At 46.1% G+C, this 27999-nt stretch overlaps 1 protein-coding gene across 1 annotated transcript in view; it reads right to left on the bottom strand.

Annotated features, from left to right (window-relative positions):
* The window catches only part of GPC4 (glypican 4), a 108938-nt gene extending 81972 nt beyond the window's left edge, over positions 1-26966 (bottom strand). The window contains exon 1 of the mRNA XM_032620055.1: positions 26280-26966. Within this exon, the coding sequence (XP_032475946.1) occupies positions 26280-26439 (160 nt within the window). The 5' untranslated portion in view covers positions 26440-26966. The remainder of the gene's footprint in view (positions 1-26279) is intronic.
* Between the last annotated feature and the right edge of the window lie 1033 nt (positions 26967-27999).

A 27999-nucleotide genomic window follows, 5' to 3' on the forward strand; every position in this document is an offset into this window, starting at 1 on the left:
TATACATTTGTCAAAAACCCACAGAATGTGTCACACTAAGAGAGAATCCTAATGTAAAGGGTGGACTCTGGGTGATAACGTAGGGTCACTGATGTAACTCTGTAGGCTCAGACTGTAACAGATGCACCACTCTGGTGCAGGATGTTTATAGCAGGGGAGGCTGTGCATGTGAGGAGGTGCAGGGTACATGGGAACTCTTTGTACTTTCTGCTCAAATTTGCTGTGAACCTAAAAGTGCTCTAAAAAATAAAGTCCGTTAGAAAATATTAAGAGTTGCTCTTAGAGTTAAAAAGCCCTTTCAAAACCATTTATGCTTATTATTGTGATAATGCAATGTGAAAAGTTTCTTCAGAGAACTAAAAATGCACAAAGAATTGCACTTTAATGTGTCCATAGGAACCCACTACCCAGAGCAAATGGCCATGCACAAAATAAAAAAGCCCTAACTAATTGTGACAACTTTGACTCCTTTATGAAAAGGAGCCATACAATCTTTTTCTTTTTTCCTGGAAGGAATAGTGCTATCTGTTTTTTAAAAGTTAATAAGTCTCAAGGATCTCTGTCAAACAAAGCCACGTCCTTCAGCTGAAGCTGGGAGCAGGGCCATACATACCATGTTGTTAAATCTGCAGTGAATTAAACCCATTTCTTAAAAACCCCCACACACACACACACACCCCGGACCTCAAAGCTCAAACTTCGAAAGGGGAAAGTGAGAAGAGATGAGAGGAACTTTAGGGTTGCTATAAATGTCTCAGTCTTCAGTTTGAAAGGTTACATAAGGATGCACAATTACCTGAGTAGGAGGGAGAGCCCAGGCCAAAAGCAGACTCGGGGCCTTGTCTTTGGCACATGTAAAGCGTTTCCGGAAGGCTTCAGACGTTGGGCTACATGTACAAGCAGGAACCTCGAAAGGTCCCAGGTCAGACATCACTCCCCAAGGGTGTCAGCAAAGACCTTCAGAGTAACCAGGAACCCTAAGAAGCTACCAGCACAGATGTCACATCTCAGGCACATGCATACAGCCCTGACCCCCGCCCCCCCCCCCCCAGCAAATCTCTTACTAGCCAGCATTCCCCTTTCTGACCTGCCGCCCACTCCCCACAGAACAGGAAGAGTATCTGGACCCAGATTGAAAACTAAGGCCTGCCCTCTCTAGTCTGTAACACCCTGCTGGGAGGCACTGCCCTTCAGGAGCTTATCCCAGAATAGGCCCTCTGTACTAGTTACAATACAGGTCATCTAACTGCTGAGCTCCTTTTGCTGTGCCCACCTACATCCCAAAAAGCAAGGGAGCCAAAACTCATGTTTGATTTGTGGATGGCTTATCTATGTGTATGTGCTGTTAAGCTAATGCTGAAATTAAGGGACATTCCTAAACTACTGATAATAGTAGTTTGGCAGAGGGATAGGACTGGGGTTTCAGCTTTGCCAAGGGTACTGATGCTGGTTCTTTATGCAGCAGCTTTTTGATACAGGGGCCTCGTGGCTGTGAAATAGCATTAAGGGCACCGGCGTCCATTTTATTTGGTTTGGGGAGGTATTTTTGTTCTTTGGGTTTTTTTTTTGTTTGGTTTGGTTTGGTTTAGTTTTGTTTTTAAATCTAAGCAGTTCCTTCAGAGGACTCTACCAGGGACACAGATGGAATTGGAAAACGTTTAAACAAAGAATACATATTTGCTTGTTTAAATTAAAATTACTTCTAGGCACATTAATCAAGAAACTTTGTCTGGAAAAGTAATTGGGCAAAGTACCAGGGCCCTTAATTCTAACACGTCGTGTTTCAGGGAGAATGAAAGGGACGTGATTTTATTCCCTTTCAAAGAACAGCAATAAAGAACGCTGATGGTCCTGTATTACACATGATATGCAGCTCTTAATGACGTGAATGGAAATGAGAGGCAGGTGCCCATGCTCAGAGCCTAAAGAACAACCTGAGAAGTGGCTGTTAAGTCAGGGATCTGTCTATTCAGATCCCCCCTTGCCTCCCTTGTTTTAAGGACCGGCTCAATAACTAGCAGAGTTGTGAAAGCATTAATAGTCCTAATTCACTCTGGCACACTTAAAGTACCTATTCTCTGAGTACAAAGGACTCCCCCCCACCCCCCGCCTCCAGTTTCTAGTCCGTTTAGTTTATGTTTTTGAGATGAGAGCTCCTTTTATGCAGAATTTGATTTTAGAATTTCATTTTAGAAAAAAACTCACACCCAGCGCTTCTGGACCCCAAGCTAATTATGGCCATTAGAGACCAGATTCTGTGGGAAGACTTGAGGGGGACAGCAGCCAGAAGCCTTCAGTCCCTCCCTCTGAGGGGTCCATCATGCAACCCAGCCCATTGGAGGTAGCAGATGTTGGGATCTGCAGCCCATGAAGAAGGATACCTGTGCTACGGGCCAATGGGCCGTTCAAATCTTCACTGTGACTGCTGATCAGCTGTGTCCTGACAGGAGCCTGTTTTCACAGATGTCCACTAAATCTTACTTGGCCATAACACACCGGCCTCAGTTCACAAGGGCAAAGTGGCTTTATGGGAGAAGGCGTCCGGTTATCCTTGGGGTGAGCTGAGAGTCTCTCCTTTGGTCTCCCAGTATTTTCTGTTATTGTAGTCACGCGGCATGAAAACAGCAGTGGGTTTCAGTTACATGCTGCGAATAACTGTCCCGAAGCATTTTGTAGTGATATTAATTCCTTGTTATTTATAGTTGTCTGCCAGAGTAGAAACAGCAGAGAATTGGAAGCATTTCTGAGGAGTAAAGGTTAATTTTTGAACATTAAATAAATAAATAGGCCAGCAAGCAAGCACAGAAGACTAAATGAGATTTCCAACTTGTTAGTGAACTATAGCTTATGGGTTTAAAATATTATTTCTCAAATTCTTTCCTGAAAGGTTTAGGAATAATTATATAGCACTTAAAGGACAGGCCTTGCTAGATAAACCTAGTAAGTCTATAATTTGTCCTAGAGGCAGGGTTTCCTGTAAATGAGGGCTGGATTGAATTTTATCATCATACTCAGAAAGGTCTGTTGATAATTAATCACATGATATGTAGGACCTGTGAGGTTGCAGCCCTTCATTTTCCTCTCAGTGCAGTGCTGATGGTTGAATCAAAGGGCTTAAATACTTGAATTCCCCCAGTAAGTTCTTCAGTTTCTAACTCTGAACACCCATTTACACTCAGCATAATAAATTATCCCTAGCTATATTATTTTCACACTAGACTCAAGAACTAGATAATTAGAAGTTGTTTTCTCCAACACCACTGTGTGGTCTAAAAGCCTTATTTTTCCTGAAACAATTCTTCTGCTAGGCTTTTCTACAGCTGAGTAGACGGCATCAAATCTTTTCAATAGATGCACATATTTGTAGCTAAAGCACTCTATCAACTCTGGGCATAACAAGATAGGTGGCAGGCTGGAACGTGCACTCATCCAGAAGTACAAATGGGCAGAAGTCCTTATTTTGGAGGCTTCACAGTAAAAAGAAGACCCTTCCTGTATGTACCTGGCTGGCAGCGACTGGTCTTAACCCTCTGTGTTTTTAGTCCACTTGATGTTGAGGGAAGTGTGTGCTTCAAAGACTAACACGCCTGCTGTTGTTAGATCAAAGCACCACGCCAACGACGACACTTTGGAAAGGGCTTTGGGGAATGTATGCCCTTTTTTTTTTTCATGGGCAAAAGCTGGGTGTTTTTCAAATCAAGCTAATAAACACTTATGGAGCTCCTGTACTGTGTTGCGAGGCGTGATGGGGGATTATAGAGCTGAGCAAGACATCAGGATGCCTGACTTCGAGGAGCTTCCAAACCTGGAGAGGTAATAAAACCAATAGCCAATTTTAATAGGAGATGAGGATTGTTTCCTTGAGACACAATCTGTCTTTTTATATCCCTAGTAACTGCCACTTAGTTGGGCACATAGGAGATGTTATATAAATGCTTACAGAATAAGTGAATGAATAGTTCATTCTAATTCTAATGTCCATTCATTCGTCCATCTATTCCTTCCTAGCAAAATGCTAGGGGCAAGAAGGGGAGATGTTCAACCATGGGTATCAGAGAAAATGAATGCAAAGGTTTGTGAGAGACGCAGAATATTCAATGGGCAGAAGTAGGTAGGGGCAAGTTTAGGCAGAAGGAAGAACACGTGTGCCACGGTTGGTGGGGAGGGGACCTGACAGTCCTGCTGTTCTTGGCGAATGAGTAGTCTGGCTTCTTTTACTTGGCAAGGTTTATCCGTCTGGATTGTGGGTTATGTACTGCTATTGGCCTCATGGCCAGAGAGACTATTCTGAACGTAATGATGAATCATTTCACTTCTGTCTCATGCAGGAGCCACTGAAAGAAAATTCAGAAAAAGGCAGCATATCGGGATGTTAATGCCTTGCCGATGAACTTTCTGGAGGGTTGGCTTGATTGACTACGTCCACTCTGGGACTCTGGGACTACGTCCTGAGTCACAGGGAGCAAGCAGCGTGTCTGTAGCTTTTCAGAAGCTCGAGTGCAACATTCCGGGCACCAGGCAGACAAGCGAATCCTAAACATACACACACTGGCCCGGGCAGCACCCTACTTCAAGCAGAGAGGCCCGCCTGGGCCGGGTTTCTCTTTAGAATCCAAGCCACAGCTCCTTAGCCTAGCTCTTCACTCCCAACCACTTTTCTGATCCTTTACAAAACGAGGCATCTTCTGATGCATGTCTAGCCATCCGGCTACACACCTTGGGATACACACCGAGTCCCCGGCCCCTTCCCGGGCTCAGTGCCTCCGCACCTCCTCTCATCCACCTACTGTGACTAATTAGCTTAGAGAAGAAATGTGCTTATTAACTACACTAATGTCTAGCCTGAGACAAACAGGGATAGAGTGACACATGGCCTATCTGGAACCTAAAAATAAGCCCCAAAAAGCTCTGATCAACCAAAGTCCACGGGCTGGGGTCATAGGCGAGGCCCTCCCAACAGCTTCTCTCCACTTACTTGGCACAGAGTTCTGGTGAGCCTAATGCTACGGTTTCTAAGAACACAAGGGAAGCAGCCAAGAAGGGGGGACAGGAGTTGCTAAAAGCCGGCATGCTGACAGCGATACAGAATGACAGCTGACAGCGAGGAAGGAGACAAAAACCATTCAGAAAGCTCAGTTACCCAGAACTGCTCATTTCAAGGTTTTATTGTACTCGAGAATACATATGCAATGAGGAAAGGGCTTTCCTTATATTCCTCTCATCTTTCCAGATCATCTCATCAGCTCTCAACACATTTGCGGTGAAATACAGAATATCAGAGCTGGAAAGGATCTTAGTGATGATCTAGTGCAACGCCCTCCTTTAATGAACACCAGGAACCAGGCCCTGATATGATGACTTACTGAATGCCCATCACCCCCGCTGGTCAGGGGCCGAGCAGGGAGCAGAACCCAGGCTTCCTGACTCGCAGGCCATCCAAGGAAGGCTCTCTCCTGCCTGCCAGTGATATGTTTCCGTGCTTATGTTACAGCTTGTGTCTGCTTACGAGAAAAACCAAACCGAACCAAACCAAACAAATCAGCTTAAAGTCGAATGTAAATATTCTAATCAAATGGCATAGTGAAGTAGCTTAGAACTTCTGAAAAGGTCAGCAAAAGGAATTAAGAGCTATGCGTATTGTCAAGTTTCTCGAAACCCCTCCCTAAAGAAAACTTTAATTATTATTTGCTGTTACTGCTAGCATCTGCCTTCACTTAGGACACTGAGCCACTTTCTTTAATATCAAGGCTCTCTAATTTACAGTGAATTTCCTAAAACCCCATGCAAGAAGCATCCCCCTTCATGGCAGACAGAAAGCTTTCCCTGCCTCAGCAGATGGCCCTCTTTCCAAGAGGCCTTTGTTACCACAGTGTTCTAGTACAAAAAGACAATGTGGACCGATTTCTGCTCCCTGCTTTCACCGTTACTGATCACTCAGTTTCCTCCCCAAGAGGCCACTTGGAAGCCAGGATTGGGCTTGAGCAAGAAAAGAGGGTCTGGAAAAGAGCCTCCTGGATCCCCAATCCTTTCAGTTATGTATTGTCTTAGCTTCACTTGTTTTACTGGTTAATTCTTTAGACCGGTTTAAACCTTACATCTTATTCTTAATTATTAACAGGGCTTAATCTGTTAAATGTACTGTAGTCGACAACACCAAAAAAAATTGTCCCCGAACCTAGGGAGGGGATGGGAATCAGAAAACACTCTCCTACCTCTCTTCCAACCACCTGGAATATTCTTGTATGATGCTGGGTTGTGCAAATGAAACAAGCCGTAAACTGAATTGAAGGCTCGGGAGACAGAAACTGGAATGATGAAAAAAAGTCAGCAGTAGAATGGGATGGGGAGAGAGGGCAGTCTGGTACCGGAGAGAAGATGTAAAGGGATACATATGTATTCTAACTCTTAGGACATCATAAAGGCCCATTAACCCTAGAAGTGACAATCTCAGGAAGCTACCAATAACCAAAGGTTAAAAGACCTGGAGAGTTGCTTCAGTTATAACAAAGAAGCACTAACTTATCCAGCAGGCAGTCGACAGTCAATTTGCCATCCCCAGGAGTGGTATAAACTAACGCAAGCATGGCTAAAAGCAACTCAGGACTATTGGAAGATATCCCTGAACACCAGGGTCGCTGAGACCATCGGAGATACCATGCTGGCCTGGCCTCTGGGGCTGATCCAAAGCTACAGCTCCCCCAAATAAAGACACCTAGCTTTTGAATGACTTATCACTACTGTTCACCATCACCGGAAATTAATCTACACAGTTGCATCCTCTCCAGATTCTAATTCTGCTCCCAGTAAAAGGCAAAGACCCCGAAACGGTCCTAAAAAGGGCACAGCTGTCTTCCAACTGGAGGCCTTGTCGGCAAACTCCTCTCTCAAGGCCCCGTTGAGGAGAAAGAGCACAATAATCACTCGCCCTGTGTCAGAAAGCCCCAGAAGCAGCAGCTAACCTCTCTCCTCTCTCTGCACTGAGATGCCCCTCCTCCTTTACCCCACCCTGTAAGCACCTCTTTCACCAGCCACCTGTCAAAATAAAGCAAGCCACGGATCTTTCAAAAACTGACACTGGAAAGAAGCCGTTGGACGATTTCTTTCCAGGACCTGTTGAAAGATAAAAGATGAAGCGGACAATTTAAAAGGCGAGACTGTACCCTCCCGATCACAAAGCTGAAAGCAGACAAACCGTGGAAGTCAATGACAGAGGAAACGCCCTTTGACCAGAGACAGACACTAGGCATAGCAAAGTTATTTTCCATAGAGAATAAGAAGCTGAATTAAGCCATTTCACTAATAGTCATAAAATCTTCTCATTGTCAAAAACTGGGAGAGGAGTGAGAAGGAGGGTTATTACAAGCCCCTCCATTGAGAAAAAATGACACTGCTTTCTAGGAAGTTCTGTTTAGATGACAAATGTTTTTAGGAAGGGTTTTGTTTGGGGTTTTCCCCTTTGTTTTGTTTTAAGTGGGACACACAGACATGTGGGAAACCCTCCTCCAATCAAAGGGCAGAAGAACCAGAGAAAAAGGCATTGCCCTGCAAGCAGCTCATTCATACTCGCCTTCAGGTTTAATCCCCCCTCCCACCAACCAACATTTGAGTTGTTTCTGGGATTATTGCTGAACTAGGTTTTTAGGGACCAAAGTACATGTAGGTTCCTGGCAAGAGCTGAGAGAGGGTGCATCTGGGAAATGCTGGAAAAAAACAACTGAACTCTTAGAGCTGACCAAGTCCCTGGGTTAAACCTCGGATTTCCTCTCCTCTCTCTTCCCTGCACACCTGAACAGAGGAGGCTGGAGTGTGCCGCCAGCACGCTTGAGACACCAGGGGAACGTTTCCTTTTTTTTTTTTAAGCTTTCTGAAATTAAAAAAAAGCAACAGAGATTTACATAAAATTTAACTTAAGGAAGTTCTTCAACAGAAGCCAAACACATAGGGATGAAGATGATCATCGTTGTGCTCAATGTAAAACCCAACACACACATCTACAAACCACCAGAAATAACTAAACAGCCGTATGGGGTACGTAAAACAGATTCTGGTACATCAACTTCCGGGACTACCATACAGTTATTAGAAAATTTGAATTCTATAGAACTACAGAAGCATTTTTCATGTTATGTTAAAAATAGCAGATAAAGGAGAAATTGGATGAAGGTGGTCAAAAGGTACAAATGTCCAGTTATAAGATAAATAAGTACTAGGGATGTAATGTACAGCACGATCAATAGAGTTAACACTGCTGTATGTTATATATGAAAGCTGTTGAGAGAGGAAATCCTAAGAGTTCTCATCACAAGAAAAAATTTTTTTTCTATTTTTTAAATTTTCTATCTATACAAGACGATGAATGTTCAACTAAACTTGTGACAATCACTTCATGGTATATGTAAATCACATCATTATGCTGTATGCCAACAATATCTCAATCAAACTGGAAAAATAGCAGATACACCAAGTACTATAATTTAAGCCACACAGAAACGTGTACATGTGAATAGGGACTGGGCTGTGATGTGCAAAGGATATAAAAGTTACTCATTATTATTACTGTTATATCATCTTTTCAATTGGAAAATATGTAACCTACCATAAACAGCAATCTCTGGAGGCCAAATGACACTCTGACAATTCTCAGTGCCAGGTACAAAGTCCTGAGAGCAGAGTCAGGACAGGGAGAAGAAAAATGGCTGAAGAATCAAAGATGCTGTCCAGCTCCCCAAAATGGTTTCAATCCCTAGATCTAAAGTGGCTTCAGCCCACAGGCTCTCACTTCCCCTGGTATGTAACTCTTTCTGGTTTTCTGGACATTGCAGGTGGCTGTACTTGCTGATATCATGGGGTTGTTACAGGAGAGCTCTGACTCAGAGACCAAGAGATATGAATTCATACACAAAAAGGAAGCAGCTACCCAGAAAGGTAGAAGAGGTGAATTCTTTAGACTGAAGATAATACCATGGATCTGAAAGCCAGACTGAATTTCTCAAATGTTGTTTCTTGGGGTTTTTATGGGAGATCAGTACAATAAATGACATCATATTGATGACACTGATTACTACACTGTTTGATGTCTTTTACGTAAAAACCTATATAATAAATTCGTTCCAGGTTTAGTAACAACAAGAAAGTGTCCTGCCTGAAGAACTGTCAGGTTTCTTTTTCTCAGATAAATGCTACCTGGAAAGCCTACTGGCATAGCCCATTCACTGGCATAAGCCTTGCTTTTAGAATTCCTCATTCCCTTCTCCTTCCATCGTGTCTTTTTATTTTCTGTTTATATAAAATGGGTTACTCTACATAATGCTTTCTAAAAAGACCCATAATGAGTGCTCAGTACATACTATCTATTGTAACTAAAACAATGATGATCACTATGATTGTAGGAATCTTACTGAATATGGATTAAATAATCTTAAGTAGGTAGGGTTTATATTACAGTTAAATTTTTAAAACCTTGGAAGAAAATGACATGACTTCTCAAAGTTTCAGGCCCTGCCAGATCTTTAAAAATTAAAGACATATGGTTGAAGAACCGGTCACCAGCACCCTTGCTCTTGAACGGACCAACAGGTTTCCATTAATAACGCAATTAGAGGGCTAATGAAATCACGTTAGCCTCTTCTTGTTGTTTTTTTTTAAATATTTATTTATATGGCTGCGCCTGAGTCTTGGTTGCGGCATGCGGGATCTTTGGTTATGGCATGCGGGAACTAGTTCCCTGACCATGTATTGGACCTGGGCCCCCTGCATTGGGAGCGCTGAAGGCCCAGCCACTGGACCACCAGGGAAGTCCCTCTTGGTTGTTTTTTTTTTAAATGGAAAAAATGTATCAATATTGACTGATTAAACAAAACAAATATTAGGAAAGGAAGAGAAGAGAAAGGAGATGAGAAAGGCCTGGTCAAGGTTACAATAAATTGTTTAGAAAAGAACAAAAGCACAAAAGTCAACTACTTCAGTGGACAGAATTCAATACAACCAAGAAACGTACTGAAGTGATGTGGTATTTGAAGAAATCTCCAACATTTTACATTTAGCTGGAGTAAAATGTCCTGCTATTCTTCCTGGGGTTTTGTTTTGTTTTTTTATTTTGGCTGTGCCACACAGCATGTGGGATCTGTTCCCCCACCAGGAATCGAACCCGTGCCCCCTGCAGTGGAAGCTTGGAGTCCTAACCACTGGATGGCCAAGGAAGTGCCTATTCTTCCCTTTTTTTTCTTTTTAATATTCCCTCCAATTAAGAGGGAGTAACTCCTTTTTTTTAACATAAATTCATTCATTCATTCATTTTTGGCTGCATTGGGTCTTCGTTGCTGTGTGTGGGCTTTCTCTGGTTGTGGTAAGCGGGGGCTACTCATTGCAGTGGCAACATACGGGCGCTAGGCGCGCGGGCTTGTTGCAAAGCACAGGCTCTAGGCGCGCAGGCTTCAGTAGTTGTGGCACGCGGGCTCAGTAGTTGTGGTGCATGGGCTTAGTTGCTCCGCAGCATGTGGGATCTTCCCGGACCAGGGATCAAACCCGTGTCCCCTGCATTAGCAGCGGATTCTCAACCACTGCGCCACCAGGGAAGCCCTATTCTTCCTTTTTTAAATTAAGGATCAAAATTGTCCTTCATTTCCAAGAATGACTATACAAGTGAAATACTTTAAGGACATTTTAATGGTCCCTTGGAAGCTGTCTGCAGTTGGGGTTCTGCTTTCTTCCACAAGAGCGTACACTACTAAATATACACTATTATGAAAATTTAAGGTTTGATCACACATCAAGTAACTTGAAAATGGTGAAAAATTCCTTTACAACCAATTTTTTAAGAAAAACACTTAATACTGAGGCAATTCATATTTGGCAAAATACAGGATCTAAATCTTACATTTCTTAAGTGTCACCCCAGGAAGCCACAAAGCATTGGCATAACACTCCGGCATATAGCACAGATTCAAAGACATTTCTGAAATTAATAACTGCGCCAATGCAGTCATTTCCCTTTATTCTTAGTGATCAGCTTGCATTCCTCTCGCATGAAAAACACATCTCAATTTTTCGGGTTGTTTTTCCCTTCTGAAAACTCTGAGGATACAACAGCTGCTGGGACTTCAAGAAGGAAAACATATCCTGCCCTAACAGCAGAACTGCCATTAGTTGCTATGGTCAATTACAGAAATGCCTTCTATAAATTTGATTAATTGGAGGGAATATGAGTTGAATTATACAATATTTTAAAGAAACACAGATTTATCACTTTTAAACCCAAAGTGACTTCTCCCCACTCTCCCACCATCCGAAGTTTTAAAGTAACTTAGAGACCCTACTTCAATAAACAGAGAGATACTTGTAATTAACACAATGGTTTCAATTAAAATGGCTGTTCCTGAGGTGTTTGGAGATCCTCACTTCCCCTATGCAGGTGTCAAACATCTCCCAAGATCTTATTTACACCATTCATTTGCCTAGGAAACCCTTTTATTACAGATCCAGCAGAGATAAACAAGCTTAGCCTCAGCCTCCATTATCCCAGAATCTCACTGTATTTTACTTCATTCTTGAGCTTAGGAGCAACGAAGAAAATCTCTGAGCTCTAAGAGAAACACTAAGAGGTTATTGGAAAAAATGGTCCATGCTGTGTCTGTTTTAAAAATAAAACCAGAGACAATTAATCACTTCTCCCTAAACTTAAAGCTATGTTTAGATAGCCAAGGACTGGTTTGCCCCAGCATGAACCCACACATCTTAGTCCAAACCATGAGTACTTCATAGCATATGGACCATTTGCTTGATTGGACAAGAAACAAAATGCTTATTTCTATTTTTAATCAGGCAACTTATCCTTATATATTGATAGTGCCAGCCTATTGTATTTAAAATAGGGCATATGCCAAAATCTTCATATTTAAATCCATATATAAAATAGGGAACACCTTAATCTGCATATCTACGCAAGACTTGGCCCTTGCATACAAACATACGCACCCATTTACTACAGATACAGCCAGTTCACTACGTTAAATCAAGAACTTGGGGCTTCAGCCTTCATCACTGCAATACAGACTGTCCTTGCTGTAAAAGGAGGGGGTCTGGATTAGAAGATGGTGAAAACCACTGGTTTGTAACCGGGAAACACTGGGAATACTGGGATCTCATGACTCCTTGTGCACTGGTAGGTAAAACTGTCAAGCACGCAAGGTGGTGCCTATACATAATCCAGCCTCAGGGTTCCTCATTAGAGGTTGGAATTTCCGAACATACTAACAAAAATAAGGCCCTATTTTTATCCAGAGTACTCATCTAAAATGCTGAAAACCATCAATCCTATTTCAATTTAAAAATATATATATAATAAAATTCTGAAATACACTCCTTCTTGAAATGGGGACAACCCTGTTCTGAGGGGCTCAATGTACGGCAGGGAATGCTCCTTCCCATCCTGTTCCGATGATAACTGCTAGAACACTTATCACTTGGGCTGCATTTCCTTACAATCCTATCTCCCTGGCCAGCCTCTGCACTCATCCGCACAGTCAGGGTCCCCCTGTCTTGGAGACCTGCACACCTGGTTGCCATTCATAAAGGCTTGGAGAGGGAAGGAATCCTGCTACCAACTGGCAAGAGCATCTGGCCCATTTCTGCTGACCCAAAATTCTACTCGAATAGTCACTGAGGGGCCGGAGGGCTTCATGCTGAGCCACTCACTGGTCAAAAAAACTAGCATTTCAATTATTAGAGAAATGCAAATCAAAAACAACAATGAGGTACCACTGCACACCAGTCAGAATGGCCATCATTTAAAAGTCTACAAATAATAAATGCTGGAGAGGATGTGGAGAAAAGGGAACCCTCTTGCACTGTTGGTGGGAATGTAAATTAGTGCAGCCACTATGGAAAACAGTATGGAGGTTCCTTAAACTAAAAACAGAGTTACCATATGATCCTGCAATCCCACTCCTGGGCATATACCCAGACAAAAGTATAATTTGAAAAGATACACGCTATATAAATGTTCATAGCAGCACCATTTACAATAGCCAAGACATGGAAACAACCTAAATGTCCCTCGACAAATGAATGGATAAAGAAGACGTGGCGTATATACATACATATATGTATATATACACATACACATGTGTATATATACATACACATATGTATATATACATATACATATGTATATACACAGAATATTAGTCAACCATTAAAAAGAATGAAATAATGCCATTTGCAGCAAACATGGGTGGACCTAGAGATTATCACACTAAGTAAGTAGACAGAGAAAGACAAATACCACACGATATCACTTACATGTGGGATCTAAAATACGACACAAATGAACATACCTACGAATCAAAAACAGTCTCACAGATATAGAGAACAGACTTGTGGTTGCCAAGGGGGAGGGGTGGGGGAGGGAAGGATTGGGAGTTTGGGATTGGCAGATGCAAACTATTATATACAGGATAGATAAACAACAAGGTCCTACTGTACAGCACAGGGCACTATATTCAGTATCCTGTGATAAACCATAATGGAAAAGAATATGAAAAAGGATATATATGTATAACTGAGTCACTCTGCTGCCAGGCAGAAATTAAACACAACATTGTAAATCAACGATACTTCAATAAAATATTTTCTAAAAACTAGCATTTCTGTGGTCTCTGTGGGGCTAAGAGTGGACGCTGACCTTTCACAGAAACCTGGCGGCTTCAGTACTCATGGTACCTGGTGGTTCCTCTGCAGAGCACCCCGACAACAGAAGACAACCGTGCAAAGTGACACAAGAGTTCACCGTGCACTTTCTGGTGCCCACGTAACCCTGTCTCTAAAATGATGGCCAAGAGAGAAAACCAGAGAAGAGTGCTCCGGGTAAGCCTCGCTAACTTAGGCCCATCTCCCCTGTGCTGTTCCAAGTACTCCGGCCTTCGCCTCAGGACCCACTGGCAGTAACAGACCCTGCCATTCAAGTTGCAGAAGCGGTGGTTGTGATGGTGTAAAACGCACATCTCCTAGGAAGTGAGAAAAGCCCCATGGGCCTAAATGGGGGGTCTAAAGTTCCAACACACTGTGCTCCACTCCGGTCACGTGCAGTATGCACTCAAGACTACTTCTCCTTCAAAGTAGTTATCAGAACCGTCACTAAATACTGATTTGGAGGATTACCAAGTCAATATGTGTCTCGCCGTTTAGACTGTGACGCCATGCATGCGAAGCCTGTGTCCTCTTTGGTCGCTGCCTCACCCTCAGTGCCCATGGGGCACCATGCCCATCAATTCAGAGGTACTCGAAAGTAGTTGCTGAATGAACCTTCGGCCTAGGCACCCTCTTTCTACAGATGGAGGGTCAGATGTGTAGCCTCACACTCACAAGTAGGATGCTCTTAGGAAAAAGCTTTTGGACGGTTAAGAGCACGCTACTTGCCAGGAGGAATCACTCATGCATTCATTCAAGAAACATCCGAGTGCCAAGCAACGCACTAGACACTAGGTGTAGGGCAGTGAGTAAAAGAGGCAAAGTCCCTGCCCTTAGGTCAGATTGTGAGAACTGAACAAAGCAGTGGGGGAGAGGGACAAAGTGTCTGTGGGAGGCATTCTAGCTTACACAGAGGTCAGGAAAGGCGCCTCCATGAAGGGGATAGGTAAGCAAAGCCCAGAACCCTGTGAGGGAGCCAGCCCTGCTGAGGAAGACAGACCAGTGTATGGGGGAAAATGATAAAAAGCACAGTCTGGCATGGGAGGGGGCCAGAGGCAGACCCTGCAAGGCCTCCTAAGCTTCTGGCTTTTGGTCTGGGTGGCAATGGGAGTCACTGGAGCACTTTGAGCACAAGTGATAAGGTCAGAGTGAGGTTTAACAGAATAGGATCACACTGGCTAATGTGCTGGGAACACACTGGTGGGGAAGAGGCTGGAGCAAGAGCCAGAGCAGAGAGACTCATCAGAGGCAACTGTGATAATCCAGGGAAGAGGTGATGGGAGATGAGACCAGGACAGTAGTTACCGAGGTGGTAGAGAAGAGGACAGATTCTTGGATCCATATTGAAAGCAGAGCTCAAAGGCAGAGATTCCGAGAGAGCATCTAAACAGAAACATTTCCCACCCAGTCACCTAAACCTTTGTTCTGATCCTAAGAAAACAAACAGTCTCTTATCTTGGAAGGTTCTGATTTCTTCATTTGCCCTCCAACCTGAAAGACACAAGACCATCTTCTCCCATCGCCACACTGCTTAATGATCAACCCACCTCCCACCAGTAAAGCCTTCTTCCCAGAATGAATCCAGGCTTGCAGGACCCGAAGAGGCAGGGGAAAAAGAAAGTTACTTCCAAACTGGGGATAAACAAGGCAGAATATTAACCAACCAGCCAGCTGGGGGCAGTTAGTTAGGATTCGGTTTAAAGTGAACCCACTGCACTCCTCCCCTTAAAAAAAAAAATTCTCCCCATAAAAACAAAAAACTATTCCTCGTCATAGCCTCTGACATCCTAGTCAGAGAGTGATTTTTAAGGACTATTTCTGAAGTACACCAGTGAAAAGTTGTCTTGCGTTGCTTTTTAAAATCTTAGCATGGGGAAATATTCCATAATTAAGGCAATTTTAACAATAGTAGATAATAATTTGACTATAAATTGTAAGGAATGCAATGACTGCTTATTCTGGCACCAAAGAAGCAGGACTTTCTGTGAAGTGACTGCCAAGAAAAATGATACTCCCACTCAGGCTGGACCATTGCAAGTAGTAACTGTTAACCACATGTTTCACACTGCAGTTTGCAAGGACACAGTTCTTCGTTTTCATCTCTAACCAAACACCAGACTGAAAACTCAATGGAGACAAACCCGGGTGGTGGAACAGAAACAATAACTGAAGGGAAAATTTTTTTTCTGCGGCTTGATGCTTGCTGGGATGCCGACGTCAAGGGTTTGGAGAACTAAGGAAACCTCTGCAGTCCAAAAGAAACCACTTCCCAGTCTGCTCCTGTAGACAGAAGCCCAACATCAAGAAAGAAGCCAGGCTTAGAGAGGCTTGCGAAAGCCAACGGACAAAGTAGCTGGGAGGAGAAAGGACTGGCATGAAAAGATGGCTGGGATGAAGTGGGGACCAGGTGACCTTGAGCTAGACTAGACAAAGAGGGCAACCCTGTCTGGGGCCCAACCTGAACTGCCTGGGGAAGGGGAGGGACGCGAACACCTGGCTGAGAGTCTAAAGCAAGGAACAGGAGCAAAGGCTATTTTTTCTAGAAGCACCTCTGCAGGTACAGCGGAGTTCCTGTTAATGTCTGGAACAGACAATGTAAGAAGCATCAACCATTTGTCTACCAGGATTAAAACAAACCACATGAAATACTTAGCTCCCACCTCTGAGCAAGCTGAGAAATAACACTACATTCTAAGAAAAAAAAAAAAGATTCTCTTTCTCACTTAGGCATCTAGGACTAAACGTATTACAAATTTTAAAATAAATAGCTAAAATCAAGTTAATTGAATTAAAAGGGATGGATGAATAGAAATATTCATTCCCAGAATGAATACAAAAGTCACAAATCATGCTTGAACTTCTTTGTGAACCACAAACATTTCTCTAACACCTACCATGTGCCGGGCAGTGTGATAAAAGCTGGAGCTACATGGCCGTGATCGGGCAGCAACAGATTCTTTTCCTTTAAAGGTTCCAACAGCCACCTCATCAGAGACAAGGACCCTCAAATGTGTCCTCATTCTTAATACTGTACTCCCGTCCTTAACTTCTAGTGTTTCTTTAAATATGATTATCCATTTACTTAGTTTGGTAAATGTATAAAAGGGAAACCAATATTCACATATTTAAACCTGTCACCTCTAACTCAAAACCAACTCTTGCCTTTAGTGGCTTCAGGTCAGCATGTCAGTTTCCCAAGCTGAGCACAGCAGGTGGTAACAGCAGTATCTGACATTCTATGGGGATTAGAAGACAAGGTGCAGAGGAACAAAATCACCAACCAAAAGCTCTGAAGTGAGTAAACCACTGAATTAGTAATACTCAGTGGTATTAATATTAATATACTTTTTTTTTTCCAGAAAAGGACAAAGTGACACACAGAATTTACTCCTTATTGACCCAGCACTGTTGGGAAACTAGGTGCTCTAAAAAGGTAATGTGCTTTCAAGAGCAATTTTTTGTATTTAGGAGATGTCCACTCTTTCTAAAATATACTTTCTGGGAATTCCCTGGCGGTCCAGTGGTTAAGACTCTGCGCTTTCACTGTTGAGGGCCCAGGTTCAATCCCTGGTGGGGGAACTAAGATCCCACAAGCTACATGGTGCAGAAAAAGAAAAAAAAAAAACCTTCGGAACTTTTAAATCAGAATATACAATTATTTAATACTGCCCTGAGGGACTTCCCTGGCGGTCCAGTGGTTGCCTGCCTCCAAACCCCTCTGATGGGTCCACAACCAGCACTACTTGCTACTCCTAATCAGGTAAGGAGTAGCAAGTAGTGCTGGGAAGCCAGGTAACCTAAACTTTTTATCTTCCCACATTTAAACCCTATCTACCTAATTTGAATGTAAGTGCCTCAAAAAAGCTTGATTCTGGTTTTAAAGGAACTCTTTGAATCCCCAGCACCTAGCATTCTGCTCTTGATAGAAGAGCTATTCAATCAATGATTGCGGGGCTTCCCTGGTGGCGCAGTGGTTGGGGGTCCGCCTGCCGATGCAGGGGACACGGGTTCGTGCCCCGGTCTGGGAGGATCCCACATGCCGTGGAGCGGCTGGGCCTGTAAGCCATGGCCACTGAGCCTGCGCGTCCGGAGCCTGTGCTCCGCAACTGGAGAGACCGCAACAGTGAGAGGCCCACATACCCAAAAAAAAAAAAAAAAAAAAAAAATCAATGATTGCGGATGACAAATTTCTGAAGGCCTTTTCTCCAAGTAGAATGCATGGGCTTTATGACAGCTGTTTCCATCATTTAGCTTTTCTGCTTACTTCCACATTCCCAGCTGTGTTCTGGATGGCTGTGCCGGCCAGAAGCCCAGGGATTTACTGTACTTCTATTTCTTGATAAGGTACTTGAAGAGAATAAACACATGGCAAAGAGGACATTAAAGTAAGGGATAAAGAGATTTCTTTTATTTTACCAATAAAGAGAGGGGAAGAAGTATCACCTAGCACACTGACAATCAATAAACAACAGCAAGGCTGGATTCCTGTCTAATTCTCTCCAAAGTACTCTCAATGTCCTAGTCTTATTTCTCCACCCTCAGCAAAGCATCACTGGTTATGGCATATACTTGCGTCTTGATTAAAAAATATTTTTTCCCAAGTTTAACAGATGTTCCTGGACTTCCCTGGTGGCGCAGTGGTTAAGAATCCTCCTGCCAATGCAGGGGATACGGGTTTGAGCCCTGGTCCGGGAAGATACCACATGCTGCGGACCAATTAAGCCCATGCGCCACGCCACAACTACTGAGCCTGCGCTCTAGAGCCCACGAAGCCCGCGTGCCTAGAGACCGTGCTCCGCAACAAGAGAAGCCACTGCAATGAGAAGACCGTGCCCCGCAACTGAAGAGTAGTCTCCGCTCGCCGCAACTAGAGAAAGCCCGCGTGCAGCAACGAAGACCTAACACAGCCAAAAATAAAACAAATAAATTTTTAAATAAATAAATAAACAAACCAGAGGTTCCTCTTAAATCCAAGTTAGCCAAAATTGAAACAAGCATGCACTGGGTCTAAATCAAAGCTCTCTTCTGAGATAACACTTTGTGATGAATTTCATTGGAAAATTCAGAATCACAGAATCTCAGAGATGGAAGGGAACTCACAGATCATCTAGGGCACTGGTTCTCAACCATGGCCGCTCATTAGAGCCACTGAGGAGCTTTTAAAAAGTTACCAAGACCTAGCCCCACTGCCAGAAAGTATGATTTAATTGGTCTGGGGTGATGCCCAGGCACTAGTGGATTTTAAAAGCTCTCCAAGGGCTTCCCTGGTGGCGCAGTGGTTAAGAATCCACCTGCCAATGCAGGGGACACGGGTTTGATCCCTGGTCCGGGAAGATCCCACGTGCCGCAGAGCAACTAAGCCCATGCGCCACAACTACTGAAGCCCATGTGCCTAGAGCCCGTGCTCCGCAACAAGAGAAGCCACCGCAATGAGAAGCCCGTGCACCGCAATGAAGAATAGCACCGGAAAAAAAAAAAAAAAAAAAAGAATAGCACCGGCTCATCTCAACTAAGCCCGCACACAGCAACGAAGACCCAACACAGCCAAAAATAAATAAATAAATAATTTAAAAAAAAAAAAAAAAAAAAAAGCTCTCCAGGTGCTTTAAAGCGTTGCCAGGGTTGGGAATCACTGATGTAATCCAGTATTCTAACAACCCCACTCCCATTTTTCAAATCGAGGAGAAAGAACCTCACCAAAGGTATCAGACAACTGATTTGTCACAGAGCTAGGCTAGAACTGCTCTTTTCAAGAAACCATGGCCTTTCCATGTAAACTACTCCACCTAGGACAGTGGGGTTTCTTCCCTCTTGCCCCGCCCTTCCTCCATTATTTCCTCTTTTCAATAACCCAATGTCCTCACCTATCCCAAAGTAAATGCATTTTCTGAATATACTCCATCTTGGAATCCCATTGCATAATTCTTGACAATCTAAACTAGGTCTGTTTCCCTGTATCCACCCACTTGCTTCTTTCAAAGATCTCTGGGAGGTTAATCAGGCATGGCTGCCCCTTAAAGAAGCCATATTGCTTTTCCTCTAAGAGGCTGGACTCAGCCCACCCTTTTCACCATTATCATCACATGGGCCCTTTTTCAAATCCCTGGCAAGGCTCACCTCTGATTCTTTCAGCTCACTTAATTTCTAGTTTGTACCTGCCCTGCCATACCTCGTGGACTTCCTTCTGCTGGCTTAAACTTTCCATTTTGTGAAAGATGCCTTTTTCCCTGAAGCACCTCTTTCACTCTGCCAGTTAGTCATGCCGGGTTCTTTTTTTCTTCCCCCAAGCAGCTGGTCTTTTTGATGTCTGGCACACATTTATCTGGGCTTCCAATAAGATGTTTTTACATAGTTTCCAGGCTTCCTGGAGGTTATTGCCTTTTTTTTTTTAACTCTTCCATTCAATTTTTTTCCTAATTTCTAACATTTGTTAGAGTTTCTTTTTCAAAGGTTGAATACCTGGTTGATGGATCTCTTTGATTTTTCTCTCCCACCAGATTGCTGAATTAAATGCATCAGAACTTAAATGTATTTCAAATTACCTCCAAGATGGAATCGCTTCATGAATTTTCTGCACTTTCATGTTCTCTATAGTAAGCAACAGATGTTTAGCCAAGTGGAATTGAAAATGCTAGTTTTTAACTGTTCGTATTTTAGTGTCTGCTTTTTTTTTTTTTTTGGCCACACCACACGGCTTGTGGGTTCTTAGTTCCCCGACCAGGGCGTAGGAGGTGAAAGCGCGGAGCCCTAACTATTGGAACGCCAGGGAATTCCCCGCTTATATAAAAATATTGATATCCTTAAGCCTGTGTACTTCACCTTGGTAAAGACAACAAATTTAAGAATTTTTTTTTTGTGTGTGTGTGGTATGCGGGCATCTCACTGTTGTGGCCTCTCCCGTTGCGGAGCACAGGCTCCAGACGCGCAGGCTCGGCGGCCACAGCTCACGGGCCCAGCCGCTCCGCGGCATGTGGGATCCTCCCGGACTGGGGCACGAACCCTTGTCCCCTGCATCGGCAGGCGGACTCTCAACCACTGCGCCACCAGGGAAGCCCAAGATTTTATTTTTTTTTAAAGGTAATTGACGTGCATCAGACAGCTCTATATGCTGAATCTAAGGTGTTAAATTACTCTTCTCCATTTGTTCTAAATTGCCTAATCACAAGTCTCGACTGTTTGTTTCTTAAAGAAGTGTATCTCAAGGCGGAAAGAAAAACAGAATTCCGAATGCTTCTGAAAAATGCCTATGACACTCGGTTATTAATGAAGTGGTGAAGATGAGTACACTCCCGAAAGAATAAAAACATTCTCCAAGTTATAACAACATTTCTAGGAGACTTACTCTAAATTTATTTCACTTCAGAATGTTTAGACCCAAAAGCTTCCCAGGAGAGCAAGAGACCATGGGATGATGATCTATCACCAAGGCAGTATAATCCCGTGATAGCACCGGTGTCCTGCCAGACAAGGCGATAGAATTATCTGTCATCCCCCTACCTGTTTAACAAATACTGCACCGCACTCGCGCACCTGGTACCACTGGGCACACAAAATGCCAGGAGCTGCCATCTGTCCTCAGGTTACTTACGGTTGAGGCAAGAAGACACACATGTGCCTGCACACACGATGAACTAGGAAACAAGACAGCTGTGTGCAAAGACCATGGATCCGATGTAACAGACAAGAGGCAGTTAAGAACTATTTAAAACAGCCTCCCAACAGCTCTCCCTGCCTTCCCCTTGCCTCACCAACCCTGAACTCTGCAGTGCCACCAGTTATCTTCCTGGAACAGCCTGACTAACGAAATTCCCCTCCTCAGAAGCTATCGTGGGCTCCCCATGACCCAGGAAATACAATTTACAGTCCTTCTACTGTTAACATTAGATTGTCTCTGTCCGGGTACAACACTTTGCCTGCAAAGGACGTGACTGGATCTCTCTACTAGAGCATCAGCATAGCGCTGTGATGATGGTCTTTTACCAGTTAGTTGCTGGTCCTCTCATAGCTTGTTTCTAAGACCAGCCCCCTATGGGAGTCAGGAAGGTACTTTCTTATTATCTGTACAACACAGCATAGACTATACTTTGGGTCAGATAAGACCTAGGGTTCAAATCCCACCTCCAACATTAACTAGCTGTAAGACTGCGAATAGATTTCTAAATCCCTCTGAATCTGTTTGTCTGTAAAATGGGGATGATGAATATAATCATCATTCTGATTTTATATGGTTGCTGTGGACTTTAAATGAGACAATCTTGTTTGGGACCAGGCCCAGGGAAAGCACTTAATAGCCACTAGCTCTTTTCATCTTTTCATTGAAGCCAAAATGCATTTTTGGTGAACATATATGGCAACCACCTCAGGGCTAAAACAGATGTTATTGGGGAGCCACAGACCCCTTCCCAACTGACTTAGATAAACACTGATGTCTCCCTTGTTGAGACAACAAAAAACCTTCCTTTTTCATTCCTCAGTCTACTCTCCAGCTAATCCTGAAATTGCGTGCAACCCAGTGTGAGTCAAACAAAAAAGGAAAATAGTAATTATGCTGAATCAAACATTTTATATTTGTATGTTCTAACTAGAGATTGAGCTGCATAAGCCAGAACTTTTACCAAGTTCTTTTTTGAGCATGTCCAGGAGATAGTCCCTGTACTACTCGGGACAATTTCTATACTGACAGGTGAGAAAAATCACAAGTTCTCTGCAAAATCCAACCCATCTACTTAAAGTAGGTAAGAGGGAATACAATTCTTGAAGACATATGCTGTGTGTCTTACATGGGATAGTCAACGCAGTATCAGAAAGTATTCCTGGGGCTTCCCTGGTGGCGCAGTGGTTGAGAGTCCGCCTGCCGATGCAGGGGACGCGGGTTCGTGCCCCGGTCCGGGAGGATCCCGCATGCCGCGGAGCGGCTGGGCCCGTGAGCCATGGCCGCTGAACCTGTGCGTCCGGAGCCTGTGCTCCGCAACGAGGGAGGCCACAGCAGTGAGAGGCCCCGCAAAAAAAAAAAAAAAAAAAAGTATTCCTACTTCTCCAGCACACGTTTTCCCATGTAATCCTAACATAGCTTATGTGATTCCCTCAGAGGTACACATATGAGCATGCACGCACACTCACAGGTGCACTGGTCATGAGCGTAAATGGGAACAGGAAAATAAAAACTCCCAAATCACACCTGTGATGCAAAGTTCTCCTTGGTATCGTTCGATGTCACTGTGGAAGGGACCTTTGGCAAGGTGAAGTAGGTTTAACCAACTGCCTCACTCTTCAAGACAATTACAAGCAAAGATTAGGTTAGTAATAAATGCCAATTGTTGCATATCCTGTCCTTACGGAGGGAGGTGCAATGAGAATGGTAAGATTTTACAATTCCTTGTTATAAATACTATTTTTTTTTTTTTACTATTGAACTACCATTAGTAAGTTAATATCCTAGTCCCAAATCCCTTCTCCCTTGAACTCCCCAGGTACTCCTTTCTCCTCATCTGTACCACTCATATGGTCCTTATCACACACCATGTTGTATTCCAATCGTGTGTGTGCAAGACTTATCTCCCTATTACCTGGGAAGGTCCTGGTGGCAGAGGCCCTCCCGTCCTTCCTGCTGACCCCATGATGCTAAGCACAGAATATCGCACACAGTAGGTGCTCCAAAAGATATGCCCATTGAAGCTGAACAAAAACCCATCCTTTGTGTTAAAGATCCCTTTTGATCATGGCATCTAGGCTACACATTATTTGGTTAAGTTCAGGGGTCAAGTGGATAGGCAATGCAGGACCTAGGTCGGAGCCCTGTTAGCATGCTGTACTCCCCGACACCCTTGTGAGCACATCAAATTATCTTAATTATAATCTAAAAAGACTGAAACGTTCCTTAAGATCGTGGAGTATTCTCAAAACCTCTTCAAACCTCTAGAAGGCAAGTGCAAGGCCATCAAGAATCAAACCTTAAACTTGGGGCTAGGCACCCAGACACTGTGACCCTTTGCCTGGAAAACAATCCTGGACTTCTTGCACTTAAGAAAACATACGCACACACCCCCAACCAAGGAAAGTGCCTGGCAACTAATTCATTCAAGTCGCTACGTTGACTATGCTCTCCCAAATGACCAAAATTATCTGAGTGGAGCCCAGGGGAGACAACGACAATGTATGCAGCTGGAGAGGCCAGGGTGATGGTAAAGATTACCCCGTTTCTATACTGGCCGTCTAAAGGTATTTACTTGGGTCTGTCTGTGTTGTGACAGTGTCCTAGACTCAAATGAATGCCTCTAACACTCCACATTTTTGAGCCATTCAGTCATGCATTTTTGTTATTGTTGAAAGTGGTGCGAAATTGCACTGCATGAGCTAAAGTCCTTGGTGGTCTTCCAAGGATTCCAGCTAAAAAGGCACTTCCTTTGTTCCTCGGGAGAATGCAGTCCAGTAGGTCATTCAAAAGGGGAAATAAAAGCAGCAGCCCTGGGAGGGAGATGAAGGACAAGACAAAAAGAATAAAATGTTTTGGGTGTGAGCACATTAGCTTCCATTTCCTGCTGCTGGTCACTAATAACGCTCTTATCTTTAGGGGGAATATGTCCAGAGAAATATTTATGCAAAAACATTCCTCAGGTGTTTTCTGGGGACCATGACAGTCAAAGGGAACATCTAGCACTGTCCTTGGGCACCCTTCAAGCTTCATTTTTCCTGAGTTGCTGGCGGGGGAAGATGTCCTGCCCTTGCAAGCCTGCACAGAACACAGTTGGAGAAAGTGGGGAGGACAATTTCACAGCCCACTCCCCGAACGCCTCCAGTCCACCTCAAAGGCACATATTGTTTTGCATGAGCAGAAGATGAAAACTTGTCACGTTCCCATTAAGTGCATCACTGCATCTATCCCTTCTAAATGTGGGAATGACAACTGTAACCTTCACGCCAATCATCTCCACTGGGCCCCGGGCCCGAACCGTGCAGGGCACAAAGACCCCAGGTCTGCCCTGTGGAGCCCCCAAGCTTCAGTGGCTACTGGCTCAACTTTACTTTTTCGAGCGGGGCGGAAGGGAGAGGGGAAAGAAAGAGGGCTTCTTAGGGCTCTACAACCAATAAAATCGTGCCGCTGTGAAGACAGACGTGAGCTCCCCAAAAAACAAGCAGCTCAAGGGCAAACAGTCTCTAATCAGTAACGTGCGAGTTACTTGATAACTCCCAAGGTGCGTGGGGTCCTAGGCTGCTCCAACCATTTCTTAGGTTCTATTTCTAGATAGATGCCGGTCACACAAGAAAAGTGCCCAGCAACTTCCCTCAACTACCTTTGTAATTTTTATGTAATTGATGACTGCACTTAATCTCCAAGGTTATTAATAGCCCTTCCCAAAAAATGACCCCCAAGTCTTCCTAAGCCTTTGGAAGCGCCTGGTTGAAATTACAGTATTTCCTTTGCTGGCTGCCGGCCCCCTGCCCGCCCCACCCGGGTGACCAACACCGCGAGGCAAAGGCGCGCTCTGCTCACTTCCATGAAAGGTTTGGAATGGAGGCTTGGCCCCCGGGGCTCGAATCGCTCACTTCTCCGTTAGGTTAAGCTGGCCATCAGCCAGCTAGATTCGTGGTTCTTTCCGAACCCTCGGGGCGAAGAGGCTACCTGCGCGGCCGCTGGCCCCAGCGCGGCCCGCGGGACTGCGCGCAACAGTTGGCCTCTGCGAATGAGTGCCACCCAGAGGGGATCGGCCCGGCCACCGCCGCCAGCCTGGCGAGGAGGGGCGAAGGGCACCCGCCGCAAAGCTGCCTCCCCAGCGCTGCAAGAAGGGCTTTCACAAACACCCCACGCACCCCCAGCGCCGAAACCCGATGAACTTTTTCACAGGCTAAGCGGTCTCTATTTGCATAACCATCTCCCAACTGAGATTCAGGCTTCCAGTAATCAGTCCTTTCAAAGATTTGTAATTTAAAGTGCAATTAACCCTTAAAATGAGGTGAGAAATAAAAGGGGGGAAAATACCCTTCTCGTCCAACACGTCCCGGAAAGCAGGAGAGTCCCCAAAAGTCAGGGTTTGGAGGAGGAGTGGAGAGTCGTTTGCTTTTTAAAGGCCACTTCTAAAGCCGCTGCAGCTACTAAAACTCCTAATCCGTGTCAGCGGTGGAAGAGAGGCGGGGAGTGGGTTTTTAAAGAACATCAATGAAACATCAAGTTCCACGTTTTGCGCCCCCCGGAACCTGGCAACCTCCACCCTACCCGACCTCTCGTCACCCACACAACAAAGCGGGGAGCCCAGTAAGGAGTTCAACCCGGAAAAGGCGAGGGAGCCGGTGACACGCACTTTGCGGGCCAGAGTCCTCTGGGGCTTCCTGGGACCAGGGAGACCGCGGGAGGAGGGGTGGGGGAAGGAAGCAGAGCGCGGGAGTGCCGCCGGGTAACTCGGGGGCGCCCCTCCGCCTGCTGCGCACCCGGGGCCCCGGCGTCCGCAGCGAACGCTCTGCGTCGGGGCTCGCTCCGGCGCGCCTGCCCATTTCTCCGTCTCGGCTACCTGCGCCCGGCGCGAGGGGCGGCGGGGCGAGGGGGCTTCTGCGGCCCCTTCTCCCGTCTCTGCGCTCGCCTCCCGGGGGCTCCCACCTACCGTTGATCTCGTGCGTGGGGGCATCGTTCTTGTCGAAGCCTTTGGACACGTAGAGACGTCGCACTTCCGAACAACTTTTCGACTTGAGCTCGGCAGCCAGCAGCGCGGCGCTGAGCGCGGCCAGGGTGCAGAGCAGCGCGGGCAAGACGAACCGTGCCATGGTGCCGGCCGAGGCGGACGCGCTCCCACCTTCGGGGCGGGACGGAAAGTGGCGGGCGGGCGCGGAGTCGGGGGCTCGCGAGCGGAGTCTGAGAGCGAGGGGAGTTGGAGGAGTTGGAGGAGGAGGAGGAGAGCAGGAGGAGGAGACGCGGGGCGAAAAGTGGAGCTGGGCCTCGCGCGTCAGGCAACGGTCCCCGGTGCCAGGCGCCCAACCCGGCGAGGAGGAGGAGGAGGGCGTGGAGGCGGTGCGCGGCCCAGGGGAGCGGAGGCGCGGGCCGGTGACCTCCCGGCTCCGCGGGGGCAGCGATCGGGGCGGGCTGGCCGGAGGCGGGACAGGGGCGCGGGGAAGGAGGGGAAGGTGGCAGGCGCTGCGGGGGCCGAGGAGGGCTTGAGGGGCGGCGGCGGGCGCTCGCGGCGCGCGGCTCGGGCTGCCCGGCGCTGGTCCGCCCTGCTAGCTCGGCTCGGCTCGGCTCGCTCTGCCCTCGGCCGCACGGCTGTGCCCTCTTCAGCTCTGCCGCTGATTGACTGGCCGGCGTGCGCGGCGGCGCTCGACAAACTTGGCCCAGCGGGCGGCACTCAGGGGGAGGGGGCGGGCGGCGGGGGGGCCGGAGACGGGCGGGAGCAAGCAGGGCCGGGACGGGAGAAAACCTGGAAACGGGGTTGGATCCGGAGCGTCCAAATCCACTTCCTAGGGGGCCCGCACCGGGCGCGCAACGCGCCCTCGCGCGACACGCCCTCGCGCGACACGCCCCGCGGGACTCCTCCCTCCTTCCCTCCTCCCGGGAGGCGGGGAGCCTGCCCGCCGCCCCCCACCCGGGGAGGACGGGCTGACTTCTCCGGGGTGAAGGGCCCAAGTCCCAGGGGACCGAGAGGCTGGGGACTTGAAACCCACGTCCGAGTCCTAGGCCGTCTGCGCGCGGCCACCTGACCCGCTGCCCGCGGGCCAAAGCCGGACGGAGCCCTCCGGCCTCCATATCTAACCACCAGCACCCCTCCGCCGCTGCTACAGCCTCGCAGCCTGGAGGACGCCCGTAACCGCCCAGCTCCTGGGCGAGGAGTGGAAAGCGCTGGCATTAATCTCATTGTTTGATGCGGGCACCAGAGGGACTTGGGACTCCGAGCTGGCCCTAGAGCCTCACCTGGCCTCCTCAGACCTGCTTTCCGTCAGACGGTGCTCATGGAGCACCGACCTGTTCGGAAACCTGGCAGGCATTCCCAGCCCCCCCAGCCCCCAGTCTGGTTCTGCTACAGGTCTAATCAAACCCTGAAGCGGGAGAACCGCTGCCCTGCCAACCGCAGAGCAAATTCAGGGTTGACCTTGGAAACCTTCTGGCCCAAACCCTCCTTCTTCACGAAGGGAAACTGGGGCCCAGAGAAGAGAAGCGACTTGCTGATAGCATGTAGCTGGCGCGGGGAGCGGGGGGTGTCCAGAACCCGGGACTTCACTCCCAGGTCACATGGAATAAAGGTAGCCCAGGAACCCCCTTCCCCTCTGCCCTTAAGCCTCTTAACAGAGTCTCACACCTCTCTGGGTCCCTGTCTCCACTTAGCCACCTGAAAA

The sequence above is a fragment of the Phocoena sinus genome, chromosome X (genome assembly GCF_008692025.1).
Source record: "Phocoena sinus isolate mPhoSin1 chromosome X, mPhoSin1.pri, whole genome shotgun sequence".
NCBI lineage: Eukaryota > Metazoa > Chordata > Mammalia > Artiodactyla > Phocoenidae > Phocoena > Phocoena sinus.